Genomic DNA, 15,377 nt, shown 5'->3' on the forward strand with positions numbered 1-15,377 from the left:
AACTGAAAGAGGGGCGCCTGGGTGGCTCACTTGGTTAAGCGACTGCCTTCGGCTCAGGTCATGATCCTGGAGTCCCGGGATCGAGTCCCGCATCAGGCTCCCTGCTCAGCAGGGAGTCTGCTTCTCCCTCTGACCCTCCCCCCCGATGTGCTCTCTCTCTCTCTCTCTCATTCTCTCTCTTTCAAATAAATAAATAAATAAATAAATCTTTAAAAAAAAGAAACTGAAAGAATAGGAATTGGGTACGAAAAATATGAATTGACATTTTAATATTTTTCATCAAAAACAACTTTCTTGAATTGTAATTCCTTATAGATTCACATGAATTATGTTACCCTTAGTGTAGCATATGTATAAACAAATTATTTTCAAACACTCTATCCATTTTTATATGAATAGGGACTTTTCCTTGTTTAGGTGAAATGTTTCCTTTTTTTGCCCATTGGTAGAGTACTGCGAAACACTAATTACTTAGTCATAACAGGGGTAGCACACTATGGACTGATTATTCATTTCATTGGATATTATCCAAATGGAGAACTGTGATCACTGCCACAGGCCAAACAGCCAGGTTCTGCTTGGAGAATTGCTAAACATGTTCATTTCTTGAATTATAATTTTGTATTATGTAGACTTTGAAAGATATTAAAGTGTAACTTCTGAACTTTGTGAGAGAAAGATAGGCCCCAAAGGATCTCAGAGTCACTTTATACTTCATCTGACATGGGAAACCTAGGCTGAATCAGAATCTTTTGGTGGTAGGGAACAGAGACTCATTCAAAGTGATGCCCAGAGTGGTGGGTGTTTACTATGAAAGGGTAACTAGAATACAGTTTGGAAAGTGGACGGATCCAGTGCAGCCTTAGGGACCTGGATACTCATATCCCCCTGGAGAGCAGGTGTTTGTTGCTCTTATTCCATCACTGGGTCTCAGCTTCTCTTAGAGTTTGCTTCTACCATTTCTGCCCCCACCCACCTTCTACTTCATCCCAGGGGCTTTCTGCTTACTCCAGGGTTTTGCTTTCGGGAGGCCCATTCTCTCTACTCCAGCCTCAAGCCCTCTCTCAGCTTCAGCCTTTCTATGGAATAGCTCGTTCTTTGCTCTCCCCTTTCAATTTCCAAGGGAGAATCTGATTGGCTTACTTAATTATCAGAGTCCCTATTTGGTGAGGATTGTTTGCTCCAGGTCACCTTCTAGGATGATGGCCAGTTTATAGATTGTGTGCTCTTGGGTCACATGATCACATGATCTAATCAGCCATTGGGGGGGCATGGGGGGCGGTGGGGGGTGCTCTTTTGGGTTATTTGTGCAACCTTTGCCTTAGGAATAGTTTGGGTCATTTCAGCAGAGCCCCCGTTTCCTTTTTATAAGGGATTCTGGGTATAGCACGCATCTCTCTTTCTCTCTTTGGCGCGCGAGTAAAACAGACACTGAGTAAAACAACAGTGACTAAAATAAAGGGAATATAAATACATCGATTGAACTATGCAGTTAAATGTAGGAAATAATGAATGAAGAAAAGAAGGAAGATTCACTCAGGATCAAGAACTAGCACTGTCCTAGTAAAATTTCTTTGCAATAGAACAAGTTGGATTTTAAGAATGCTCCCCCCCCCCCCCGCCCCCGCCTCGCCCATCAGTCTATGCCGCTGCCATGTTCGTAGTTTTCTGGAGACCCCTGCTCCTGGCACACAGAACCAATGTTACGTTCCTTCTAGATCCCGGCAGTCATCACATTGGGGGCGCTTTATTTCTTACGTTAGGAGAGAGATCCTGGCAGGAAATCTATGCCCAGGATCAGATGCGGGGGTTGGGGATCATCGGCACCGAGTGGCGTAGGGGAAAGCTGGCAGCAGTCGAAGTTCGAGTCCGTATTCCTAGAAGCCTCGGGCGCCCGGCCACCTGTCTGGAGTCTGCCCCCGTCCCGGGCATCTCCTCCGGGGAGTTTCCTCCGCAGAGGCTTGTCCCTGGGAGTGTGGGCGGCCCCTTTCTCGAGCGCTTGAACTCTTACCTCCCACCCCCCTCCTCCTCACCAGCCTTTCTCTTCTGCCTCGGCCACTTCCTTCCTCAGTCTCTTCCTCCCCGGTGTGTTGAAGAAGATAACCGGGTCCGGCCCGACGCTGCACCAGCTTTTCCTCGGAAAAGAAAAAGAGGCGGATAGGTGAGTGTAGGTGAGTGGGTCTCTCGGGGAGGGGACAGGCAGGTATAAACGACGGACGGAGGTGTCCGGGGGAGGCCAGGCGGACGCGCGATCGGGGGCTGCGGGTGGGGAGATGGGGCTGGGAGGGGCCGAGGCGCGTGGAGACTGTGCTCGGAACTGGGCTGAGACCCGGCGCCGGGGACCGGGTGGGCGCGCCCCCACGCCCCCGCTTCCCCGCCGACTTCCGCATCGGCTCACGTGACACGGTGCCGGCCCGGGGCTGCGGGGAAACTGGCTGCGCGCGAAGGTTCCCTCCGCGGTGCGGCTCGTCGGCTTTGCCCCTGCAGGCGGCGCGGGGGCGCGTTCTGCAGCGCCGGGCGGGGAAGGGCCGGGAGCGAGGGGAGAGGCGGCCCCGAGGACTGCGGTGGCCCCCGCGCCGGGGACTCTGCGGCGCGGGCGGTGGGGTGCGGCCCCTACGCTCCAGACCGTGGGGGTGGCGGGCGGGGGTGGTGAGAGACCCGAGGGGCTCGGGGAGCCCCGGGCGGGGTCCGTTTCCGTCGCCCGGTTGGGGCGCTGGCTTTCGCGGCTCGCCGGGGCGCACCGGCCACCGGGGAGCGCGGGCGGGCGGCGCTGGCAGAGACAAAGGCTTCCGGGACGCGGCCCTCCCCTCGGGGGCTACCCTGGAGCCCGCCGTGCGGCCCCGCCACCCCCCGAGTCCCGCGCTCCCCAACCTGCACTGGTGCGGGTGGTGACCGTGTGACGGCCTGCAAGGGACAGGAGCTTGGGACCCCTTCCGGGCCAGCTCCCAAACTTGGAGCGGCGATGACCAAATATGGAGCGTGTGCGCGCCAGCGGGCAGGCAGGAAGGAACCCAAGTCATCCCTTGACCCACACCAGCTGCTAGTCCCGGATTGCGAAGCACCGCTGAAAAACGTGGCCAGCGCCGGGGCGTGGATGTAGGGCTGGCTGCTGATTCCCAGGCGTTCCCACTCCAGCAGGCTTTATTCCTCGAACATTAGGGCATCTCCATGTATTGCCTCTAAACTTAAACTAAACAAAACAGAAACTATAAAAAGGTCCTTTAATATATTCTCAAGTGTATTTTGATGGTGGAGCATTTCGGCATACGGCCCAATCCTCCGACCTTCCGCTTTCTTTGTGATTCCCACGCACAATGCCTAATTAGATTCTGACACAGTTAGAGGACCCGACTAACATCTGCCACCGCCTTGCCTGGAGCTCCCGCAGAAAATCTCTTTCTTCCCCTTCACACTTGCTCTGCTGATGGCCTCTCTTCATTGTTCTTGATCTTGCTGCTCACTCCGGTCCCAGCCTTCTGTCCTTATAGAATGTGATGGGCCTCAAGGATTGTGTAACAGCGAGTATTCCCCCGCTTTGTCCCCGCTAAATAATAAAATAAATAAATCATGCCAAATTTTGTGTGCTAGCAATAGTTCCTAAGGCTGTTGTTTTCCTACTTGTAGGGGTCTGGGCAGGGAGCCTTTCTTGCTTTGTAAGTGTTCTGCCTTAGTACGCACTCAGCATGTAATATTCCAAACAAACACAACTCACTATTATATTTAGCACACTTTGCATAATGACCGGGAAGAAGATGAAGAGGAAAAGAAAAAAATAGAATGATGTTGTAGAAACAGCATTTAATTGTGGGGAGTCCCTCTGAGCCAGTTTCATCATCCATAAAATGTTTTTTGTTTAAGATTTTATTTTAAAGATGTTATTTATTTATTTTACAGAGAGCAAGAGCACAAGCAGGGGGAGCAGCAGGCTCCTGGCTGAGCAAGGAGTCCCAATGTGGGGCTCGATCCCAGGACCCTGAGATCATGACCTGAGCTGAAGGCAGACGCTTAACTGACTGAGCCACCCAGGCGCCCCGCCCCTTTTAAAAAGATTTTTATTTATACATTTGAGAGAGAGAGAGAGCACAGGTGGGGGGCAGGGGTGGAGGTAGAGGGGCTGAGGGAGAAGCAGACTCCCCGCTGAGCAGGGAGCCCGATGTGGGGCTCCATCCCAGGACCCTGGGATCATGACCCGAGCTGAAGGCAGACGCTTAACCAACTGAGCCACCCGGTGCCCCTATAAAATGGGTTTAAATAATACATACTTTGCAAGGTTTCTTAGGACATAGATAAGGAGTCTCGTGTGTAATTAATTATAAAGAAATGCCGGTTGCCTTCCTTTCTTTAAATTGGATCTCCATACATCTGCTTAATATGATGCAGGTATTCACACTACGTAATAGTGGGATTTCCTCTTTGAGTCTCATTAATAAACAAGAGCTAGGTCTGAAGTGTCCTGCTGATTGTGGGGAGGGCAGTGTTAAAGAGATAAATGTTCAGAGTGGGAGGAAATCAGAAAACCTGAGAATTGGTGAGGACGTTAGTCCCCTTGGACATTTCATTCTCCCTTCCGTTTGGGCTAATTTCCGTGATCACTAACCCTCACAGATCCATACTACTTGCATCAGTGTTGTCAGTAACAGGTGCAAACTTTATTCATTGTTAGAGAGTTTTGACTGTTAGGACATTTTTTTCTTACATGGCTCCCAAATCTTCCTATTACATCTATCTATCCTACCCAATAAAGCAGCATGAAACAACACTATCACATAAATACCTAAAAGAAACTTTAATGTTAAAAAATGGTCGCAGGTCTTCTCTAGGCTGACTTTATGGATCAAGATTCCTTAGAGTACAAGTGACAGAAACTCAATCAAACCAGCACAAGCAAAACCAGGAAAGATTGATTGGTTCATGCAACTGGAAAGTCCAGGGTCGTATATAGGCTCAGTGATCGTAACATGCCTGGGCTTTTCTTAATGTCAACATTATTCCTGACAGGCTGTTTTCACATGGTCACAGTTTACATTAGGGGCTCTAAACTTACATCTTAGAACCTAGTGGGAGGGTGTTGTTTTACTGATCTGGCAAAATCCCTGGGCTGAATCTCATTGTTTAGGATGGGATTACTGACCTTATGCCCCAGATCAATTATTCTGGCTCTGACCCACTCCTGGGCTTTAGGGTGAGGCTCTACCAAATTCCATTGGTTTAGAACAAGGAAGGAAAAACGGGACCCAAACAAAAATTAGACTGCTCTAGCTGGAATGGGGAATGGGTGCTAGGTAGGCAAAAATGACTGCTGTCCACCACACTAACATCTCCAGGGTTTTTTCTACCATTATTTTCATGGCCTATCTTTCTGTTGTATCTTCTGATTATATTTCAACTTTTTAGCATCCCTCAAATTATCTCGAATTGAATATAATGTTATAGATATAATTTCACCAACACAAAGCTCTCAATATTTGGAAACTATAATTTTTGATACTGAATTTTATGTAGATGCATTACCCAAGATGTTGCATTTTATTGCAATAAACACTTTTTTTTGTGTGCAAAAAGGTGGTTTTATTAAAGCACGGGGACGGGACACATGGGCAGAAAGAGCGACTGCTGCAATAGACACTTTTTTTTTTTTTTAAGATTTTACTTATTTATTTGACAGAGACACAGCGAGAGAGGGAACACAAGCAGGGGGAGTGGGAGAGGGAGAAGCAGGCTTCCTGCAGAGCAGGGAGCCCGATGTGGGGCTCGATCCCAGGATCCTGGAATCATGACCTGAGCTGAAGGCAGACGCTTAACGACTGAGCCACCCCGGCGCCCCGCAATAGACACTTCTTAAATGATAATATTCACACAAATGATGTAGCAGGTAGTAGTGGTGCTTTTAGTTATGAGCTGATAGAAAACCTGGGGTACTAATCAATATCACTTAAACATAGATTTCATTCTTGTTTTTCAAAGTTACCAGGAATTAGTTACAATCTGTCTGGATACAATTGTTTCTTCCGAATCGTCACTCCAAAGTAAACCATTCATACAACCCCACTTTTTTAGTCCCTTCTTTGTTTGGAAAACAGACTGAATTGATGCATAATCTGCCAGTGGCCCCTACTTTCTCTCATGTTCTGTTTCCCCTGAGTTCCTGCCTTCTTAAAGAAACTCTCTTTACTGCCTTTACTTCTTTGACCCTGCATGGTTGGAGTTCTCTCCTCCACAACCAGCTGCTCTTTCCCTATTTCTTGCCCGCCCCCCCTTCTGTAGGTGTTTGCCACGTCCCTTTACCTCCCTTTTCTGTCTCTGAACACTCTTGCTCCAAATCAGCAACTCCATGGTGACAGTTTCCACAGGCGGTGTTTCATTCCCCTTCATGCCCTTGTCCTTTCAGTTTGAACCCAGTATTTATTGAGTTGGTACTCTTGGTGCCAGGTGGCAGTGAACATGACAGTCAGATTCCTGCATCGAGGGTCTTTACCATCTTGTGGTGAAAGCCAAGAAACTGATGAACATGACAGTCAGATTCCTGCATCGAGGGTCTTTTCCATCTTGTGGTGAAAGCCAAGAAACTGGTAATTCCAGCCATCTGAAATGGAGAGGGTGCACAATGCTATGGGGGAGGGCTCCTCCACCAGGTTTCAGGGAAGGCTTCCTGGAGGTAGTCATATCTAAGCTGGGACTGGATGTGTGGGAGTTAGCTGCGAGAAAGAAGAATAGCAACAGTCTGGGTCAAAGACACAGTATGTGTGAAGGTTGGAGGTGGGAGAGCCAGGGGCGTTTGAGGAATAGAAAGAAGCTCCATGTAGCTGCAGCCCAGAGTTCAAGGGTGGAGGGTGGAGGAGGCCATGATGGTGTGCGGAACCCAGGCTGGAGAAGACCTAGTGAACCAAAGTAGGTGTCACAGCTCCTGTTAGTCCTGGCCTCTTCCTTATCTGAGATGAATGGTCCTTGCCACCAGCTCTCCACTGGACACTGCCCAGGGAAGGACCCGATGCCCTGTGTGTGACCCACAGGCATCATCACACCTAACAATATTAAAATTGCCCTGTATTGGTCTGCTTTCCCCACTAGACCACAGGCTCTGGGAGGGTTGGGAGTGTGTTCCTTTATCTTGGTCCTCCAGCTTCTAGCTTAGAGCCTGCCTCAAACGTGCCCATGCTTTTCCTCCTTTGCTTCTGTGCTTTTGCATGCACTCTTCCCCACTCATAGAGCACCCTTTGCCAACTGTCTCCCTAGTCCACATCTCTCCAGTGACCTCTACAAAGTCTTTGGTGGCTTCTTCCTTTGAGGTCCCATAATGCCTTGGACCCACCACTCAAAGAATGCTGTTACATTGCCATTATTCATTCTAGGTCTTTCTCTGCTTCTGGACAGTGAGTTTCCTGAGGGCAGGTCCTGTGTCACTCACCTTTGTGTTTTTGGTGCAGAGCAGAGCATCATGAGGATGGGCTTAGAGTTTAATAGTGGGTGCTGCTTCTCCCCACTATCCTATGTAGTATAAGAGTGGGGTCAGCACAAAGGGGCAATTATAAAGACAGAGGGGAAGTAGCGGTACTCCAGTGTCATGTACATCACACAAGTATTTTTAGGAAGAGGGATGTGGTAAATTAACAATGACAAATGCAACATGGGGAAAAAAAAGAGGGGTGCCTGGGTGGCTCAGTTGGTTAAGTGGCTGCCTTTGGCTCAGGTCATGATCACAGGGTCCTGGGATCGAGCCCCACATCGGGCTTGCTGCTCAGCGGAGAGCCTGATTCTCCCTCTCCCTCTGCCTGCCGCTCCCCCTGCTTGTGCTCTCTCACTCTCTTTCTCTGTCAAATAAATAAATAAAATCTGAAAGAAAGAAAGAAAGAAAGAAAGAAAGAAAGAAAGAAAGAAAGAAAGAAAGAAAGAAGGAAAGAAAGAAAAGAAATGGCCCTTGCATTTGGCAAGATGTGCTTAGTGGGATTATAGAAATGGTAATAATATAGCATTTTTTTTCTCCCTCAGGCAGCAATGAACGTGGATCACGAAATTAACCTCTTAGTGGAGGAAATTCATCGTCTGGGTTCAAAAAGTAAGTATTCTAACACAGCCACAGTATTCTGAGTTTACCTCAGAGCAGGTAGGACCAGCTTTTTTGGTAGAAGCCTAGGAAGGGGTCACCCAGGACTTCAGGACATGGTTATAGCAGCTCTGCCCTCAGCCATAGAGAGATTTCTGGAGACAAAGCCTTTGGGGTATTGTGATTCTGATGCAAGGAATGGTTGAGATATTCCATCATCCCTTTAATAGAAAGAAAATTACTGTGCTTCTTTAATCTGGCTGCATTGAATGGTGAGTGAATCATGTTCAAATTTTTAGTTGTCACAGTATTAAAATTCATTTCTTCTGCTTTATCTTGCCACCATCTTACAAACTTCCAAATGACTAGGGACTCAAATTGTCTTTATTTTCTCCAAATTCTTAAGTTTTGTATAACCAGGTATTTATGTACATGTAACTAAAAGAAACCATATCCTTTACATAGTGTTTTTTTAAAGATTTATTTTATTTTTTTGAAGACCTTATTTATTTATTTGACACAGAGAGAGAGAGAGAGAGAACGCAAGTAGGCAGAGTGCCAGGCAGAGGGAGAGGGAGAAGCAGATTCCCCACTGAGCAGGGAGCCCGATGTGGGGCTCGATCCCAGGACCCTAGGATCATGACCTGAGCTGAAGGCAGATGCTTAACCGACTGGGCCACCCAGGTGCCCGTGATTTATTTTAGAGAGAGGGGGAGAGAAAGAGAGAGTGCACAAGCTGGGGAAGGGACAGAGGGAGAGAATCTCAAGCAGACTCCCCGCTGAGCACGGAGCTGAACTCGGGACTTGATCCCATGACCCTGAGATCATGATCTGAGCTGAAATCAAGAGTCAGACACTTAGCTGACTGAGCCACACAGGCACCCCTACGTGGTTTTTTTTTAAATCAGCTTTTTCTTCAGCAACATACAAGCAGCTACTGTGAAATTAGTGCCATGTGAAATTGGTAGTATTAGTGTCCTTTTCCAAGTTGTAATGAAAGTAACTATTATGTTTTAGCTTCAGGTATTTGTACATCTCAGATAAGATATACAGGAGTTCAGGAACATTCTGAAAATTGTAAGAGCAATAGACATATTCAGCAACAACTAGGATAATGGAACTCAAAGTTTTAAAATTACATCATATAAAAAAATTAAATAAAATTACATCATTGTAAGTGAAAAACAGCTTTAAAAAGTACCTCGTAAGAGTTGTTTTGTCATTATAGCTTGAATTTTCTTACAGCTCAGTGTGCTTTTGAATCACAAATCACTTGAAATAAGACATACTTGGAAAATTCCATTGAGCCATTAGTATCAAATGTCCCCTGTAGTAGTTCTCCATTGTTGTTGTGAATCTTTTCTTTTTTTTTTTTTTTAAGATTTTATTTATTTGAGAGAGAGAGAAAGAGAGAGCGCATGAGCACAAGCAGGGAGAGGGAGAAGCAGACTCCCCACCGAGCAGAGCCCGATGCGGGACTCGATCCCAGGACCCTGGGGGATCATGACCTGAGCGAGAGGCAGATGTCGAACTGACTGAACCACCCAGGCACCCTGTGAATCTTATTTTCAGTAGTGAAAGAAACCCGTGTTCCTCATTTCTACCTTTCCAATTTCTTTGGAGCTCCGTGAGGTCATGCTCTTGGGAGTAGTACTATTGTTTAGATTGTTAAAGATATTAAGGATGTATTTCAAATGATCTGTAGGATTTTCCTCTCTCCTAGATCTGCCTCCATGTTAGCCTAGTGTTTATTGGTCAGATTCAATTGCATTTAAAATTCTGACCTTATGGGGCGCCTGGGTGGCTCAGTCGTTAAGCGTCTGCCTTCGGCTCAGGTCATGATCCCAGGGTCCTGGGATCGAGCCCCGCATCAGGCTCCCTTCTCAGAGGGAAGCCTGCTTCTCCCTCTCCCACTTCCCCCACTTGTGTTCCCTCTCTCGCTGTGTCTCTCTCTGTCAAAATAAATAAAATCTTTAAAATAAATAAATAAATAAAATAAAATAAAATTCTGACCTTTACCCTAGAACAGTTATTATTCTACTTGCACTTCAGAATTAGCAGCTTTACAAACTAGAAGACTACACAGTAATTACCATAATTTCTGTAAGGATGAAACGTTTTGAACTTTGCAGCTTCCCTAAGCCTCCTTCATTTACCTGTTCCTGGAAATAAATGACTTCTTGAGCTGGAAAGCATCTATGGAGATAGGTTATCTATGGACAGATTATGTTTAATTATGTAAGTTATGTCTGGGATAATTTTGTAAATTATGATTTAGGTGAATCATTTTTAGACTAATCTAAATATAATGTATTAGGTGAAGCTGGAAATTGATAAATTTAGTTTTATCTACTTCTTTTATTTTTCCGCCCAATTTTTACTTAATTCTAGTTAGTTAACCTATTTACTATTTCTTTTAAAATGAAATTCTTTAAAGTCTTTCATTTTTCATCCAGTGGAAAAAAAATAAGTGGATAAAGATTATTTGGAGATTTAAATTCTTTCATTCAACAAATATTTCTTGAGTGCTGTCTTTGTGCTCAAGTGCTGGACATATGAAAATAAACAAAATTCCATCTCAGCCCCATGGGCCTCTTTAGGTAGCAGGAAGACAGACAAATGAGCTAGAAGCACATATGGGGAAGTAGTTAAGAGCATGGGCTCTGGAGTCAGGCTCTCTAGGAATGAATCCCAGCTCCCCTGCCACTTACTGTGTGACCTTGGGCACATTACTAACCACTTTTATGCCTTGGTTTCCTTATTTGGATAATAATACTCTATTTCAATGATTCGAAGACACTTTTTTCCCCAAGCTTTAACATCTCTAAAATAAGAATGCATTTTATAATCCATGTTGTGCTATAATTAAATTGGCAGTTTAATTGGAACATAAAATAATGGTGCTTCTTGAAATGAATTGTGCCTTATCTTCCATGAAATAAGGATTAAGGGAGTTTTAATTACTATAAAATGCATTGAACAGGTCTAGGAGCATAGCAAGGACTCAATACATATTAACTATTATTACTGTAATTGATGGTGAGTGCTTTGATATATACTTAATTTTATAAGAAGTTATTAACTTGACTGAGGGAATCACAGAGCACTTCTCAGAAAAGGTGACATTTGAGCCCATTCTTGAAGAAAAAGAATTAGCTAGAGAAAGGGCTCTGGGATGCTGGGCAGATGGCTCAACATGGGCAAAACTGCCAGGGCAGGATCTCTCATGTCACCTTGGGTAATAGCAAGTGGTTTGATTTTGACTGGATCAAAAGGTGCATAGAACGATATGGCAGGAGACCAGGCAAGAGAGGAATGCAAGGGCCAGAGGATGAAGGGTCTTATCTGGAACGCCAAGGGCATCACTATTTGAAGGTGGTAGGGAGCCACTGAAAGATTGGAGTAGAAGAGTATCAATCAGGGGCGCCTTGCTGGCTTAGTCTGTGGAGCGTGTGACTCTTGATCTCGGGGTCGTGAGTTTAAGCCCCAACTTGGGGGTAGAGTTTATTAAAAAAAAAAGAAGACTATCAAACCGATTTGCATCTTAAAGGTTTCTTTCACATATTTTATTCTGCACCAATATGGAGGATGTATTGGGGGACAAAAATGCAGAAAGGGAGGATGGCAAGGAGTCTTGCAGTTATCCGCATGAGAATCAGTTCCAGCCTAAACCAAGAAATTAATTGTCCATGGAGAAGAGGCTAGAGCAACAGAAGATACAAAAGAAATGGAATCACTTATGAGATTGAGGAGGAGTGGGCAGAACTCCAAGATTATATCCAGGTTTCTGCCTTTTGTGCCTTTAAAAAACGTAACCTGGGGACACCTGGGTGGCTCAGTTGGTTGAGCATCCAACTCTTGGTTTTGGCTCAGATCATGATTTCATGGGTCCTGGGATCAAGCCCCATTTCTGGCTCTGCACTCAGCAGGGAGTCTGCGTGAAGATTCTCTCCCTCTGCCCCTCCCCCCCACTCTCTCTCTCTCAAATTAAAATAAGACTTTTTAAAAAAATGAAAAGCTCTAGGGCGCCTGGGTGGCTTAGTTGGTTAAGCGACTGCCTTCGGCTCAGGTCATGATCCCAGAGTCCTGGGGTCGAGTCCCGCATTGGGCTCCCGGCTCAGCGGGGAGCCTGCTTCTCCCTCTGACCCTCTCCCCTCTCATGCTGTTTCTCACTCTCTCTCTCAAATAAATAAATAAAATCTTTAAAAAAAAAAAAAAAGAAAAGAAAAGCTCCATATTACACTCCCTTTAAAAGCCAGCACCAGTGCTGCCTCCTTCTGGAAGTCTTCCCTTCCCATTCTAGCCCAGAGTCATCTTACCCTTCTCCAAACTGTAGGATGTCCTGTCTTGGCTACTTACTAGACATCCAGTCACGTACTGCTTTGTCCTATTGCTTTATTTATTATGTGTATATTTCTTACTTCCTCGTGGGAACTGAAGCCATTTCTTTGAAACTAGAAAGTGATTCTATCCTTCCCTCTACTTGCCCAGCACAGTGCTGCACTCACAGTAGGAATATACTAAGTCTCAGGTTAGAAGTTCTCATGGGAACTCAAGAACCCTTGGCCAAGGAATAGTCTCCCTCACTGTGATGGCCATGTCCTTGAGAGCAGGCACAGCTATCGGAGGGGAGAATGTGGAGCAGTGCTGAACGAAGGGAGTCAGGAGTTTAGCAGGTAGGTCAAAGCAATCAACCAACAATGGGGAGGTGTTTCATATTATTCTTATCTCCAAGTTTCCAGTTGATTGATTTTTAATCAAAGAGCCACCTTTTGTTTATCTTATTTTTTTAAAAAAGACTTACTTTTTATAGCAGTTTTAGAATACAATAAAATTGAGGAGAAAGTACAGAGATTTCCTGTATACCTGCTATCCCCACACCTGCATAGCCTCCCCCATTATCAACATCCCCCAGTGGAATTGCACTTTTATTACAATTAATCATCTACATGGATACATCATCAACCACAGTTCATAGTTTATAGTTCACGCTTAGTGTTGTACATTCTATGGGATTGGATAATATTTAATGACATGTATCAATCATTATAGTATCATACAGAGTATACTCACTGCTCTAAAAATCCTCTATGTTCTGCCTATTCATCTCTCCCCTACCCCAAGCCCTGAAACCCACTGATCTTTTTATTTAGTTTTATCTTTTTCCATAGTTTTGCTTTTTCCAGAATGTCCTATGGTTGGAATCATACAGCACATAGCCTTTTCAGATTGCCTTATTTTTCTTAGTAATACATATTTAAGGTTCCACCATGTCTTTTTGTAGCTTGATGGTTCATTTCTTTTTAGGGCTTACCTTAATTTTTAACAATTATATTAAAAATTGGTCTCCAATCTGTATAATCTACGGATCTGGTAAATACAAATAACTTCATTTTTAAGGTCACCAGTCCCTCCCTGGGGCTCTGAGTGTGTTTAGAACACACTTAGAGAAACACTGCTCCCGACCCAAACTTTTTCTTATATTTGTTATTTTTTTATTGATTCAACAACACCACAAATAAAAAATCAAAATGTAGGGGTACCTGGCTGGCTCAATCAGTTAAGTGTCTGCCTCTTGGTTTCAGCTCAGGTCATGGTCTCAGAGTCCTGGGATGGAGCCCCACTTCTTTGGCTCTGCATTCAGCAGGTAGTCTGCTGAAGGATTCTCTCCCTCTGCCTCTCCTCCCACTCATGCGTGGGTGCAGCATGCGCACACACTCTCTCTGACTCAAACTGATAAATAAATCTTTAAAAAAAAAATCAAAATGTAGCCAGAGGGGAATTGGTCCACAGTAATAACACTGTAACACATTCACTTTTTGTAAGTGGGTTTTAGTTCACTCCTAGTCTTGGTCCAGATGATCCTAAGGCTAGGAGGTGTACAGCACATGGTATTATTTCATCACTTTTGGGTCTGGCAAGAGATGACATTGAATTTATGAGTGTGAACTGTTAAATTGTAATCTTGGTTAACTTATAGTTAGATGTTTTTTAAAGATTACATAAATCTACCATATATGGGGGCAAGACTTTGCATTGGCTAACATTGTATTTTCTCAAATTAGATGCTGATGGGAAGTTAAGCGTAAAATTTGGGGTCCTCTTCCGAGACGACAAATGTGCCAACCTCTTTGAAGCATTGGTGGGAACTCTCAAAGCTGCAAAACGAAGAAAGATTGTTACGTACCCAGGAGAGCTACTTTTGCAAGGTGTTCATGATGATGTGGACATTATATTGCTGCAGGATTAATGTGGTTTGCATATCTTTGTTTATTGTTATTTTTTGTTTCTGGTCAACTGGAATGTTAAGTCAAGGGACAAACACAAGCATACTTAATGTATTTTTATAGAACTTTGTAAACAAAAGGAGACTCTTATTTTAAAAGTCTGTCTTTTTTTTAATACCTTGAAAGAAAATTTATGTATTACACTGTCAAATAAACAAAACCTATTTTTTTCCCTCAGGAATCTGATTGGAAAAATGTAGGCATTGAGGCTTTTTTGGTAGGGGTGCAAGGGTGTTTCATAAATCATTCTTAGACAATTTCTACAGATATTTGACATTCCATAAAAGCAAGAGGCAAAACTGAAGACCAGCTCCCACAAGGAATATTGTAATGTTTATGTAATAAAAACATGTAACTATGTTAAAATTGTCTGATTGCCTTACTTTTTGTCACTTAAGATTTATATGCCTCTTAGAAGTTTTTGCATCCAGATTAGATAACTGCAATAAAAGTTATCATAATTTGAAGAAAAAATTTCCTTAAAACTACAGAATTTTAAAAGTAGGGATGTGTTATGATTGGGCCCTATAAAAAAATATTTGGTGTCTGTTATGTGCTTACCACTGAGTTAGGGGACATGCCAAAAGAAATGTAACCTCAAAATTTCACTATCTAATGGGATTAGTTGGGTCCACCTGAAACAATACAGAAATGTCTATAAATGCAAGTTGCAGCCTCCGGTACAGAATCGAAAATGATACAGAATCTCAAGGAGGGTAAAATCTGTGAAAACCGTGGTAGTTGGAAAAGGTATCATAGAAGAGTTAGAATTTGCATGATTGGAGCTGATTATTCATCAAGGAAAAAGATGGGATGGATCAGGGTGATGACTCAGGCAAGGTTAAGACAGGGGGACACGAATTAGCAAGGCTCACTCTTGTGAAAGGTCGGACTTCAGATTGACAGGAATGTTAGGGAGAGAGGTGATTCAGATTGGATAAATAAGGTGGACCCTGGGGAACCACGGAGAGGAGTCTGAACAGAAATTGGAGCAGGGAAGTTGCATGATGAAGTGATGTTTCGTGAAGGTGGCTCTGGCACTGGGGACT

The 15,377-nt window shown here is 44.4% G+C and overlaps 1 protein-coding gene across 2 annotated transcripts; it reads left to right on the forward strand.

Moving 5' to 3' along the window:
- The first annotated feature begins 1,732 nt into the window (after positions 1-1,732).
- On the forward strand, positions 1,733-14,694 carry ABRACL (ABRA C-terminal like). 2 transcript variants are annotated; one of them, XM_045865634.3, is made up of 3 exons: positions 1,733-2,171; positions 7,987-8,053; positions 14,107-14,694. In XM_045865634.3, the coding sequence occupies exons 2-3, from the start codon at positions 7,993-7,995 to the stop codon at positions 14,289-14,291; spliced, it is 246 nt and encodes an 81-aa protein (XP_045721590.1). In that variant the 5' UTR covers positions 1,733-2,171; positions 7,987-7,992; the 3' UTR covers positions 14,292-14,694. The 2 variants fall into 2 exon arrangements, with proteins under 2 accessions (XP_045721590.1, XP_045721589.1); XM_045865633.3 differs by having other exon boundaries at positions 1,745-2,161.
- The last annotated feature ends 683 nt before the right edge of the window (positions 14,695-15,377 follow it).

The sequence above is a fragment of the Mirounga angustirostris genome, unplaced genomic scaffold (genome assembly GCF_029215605.1).
Source record: "Mirounga angustirostris isolate CCGP_5_RB_7025 unplaced genomic scaffold, mMirAng1.0.hap1 SCAF_8, whole genome shotgun sequence".
NCBI classification, from domain to species: Eukaryota; Metazoa; Chordata; class Mammalia; order Carnivora; family Phocidae; genus Mirounga; species Mirounga angustirostris.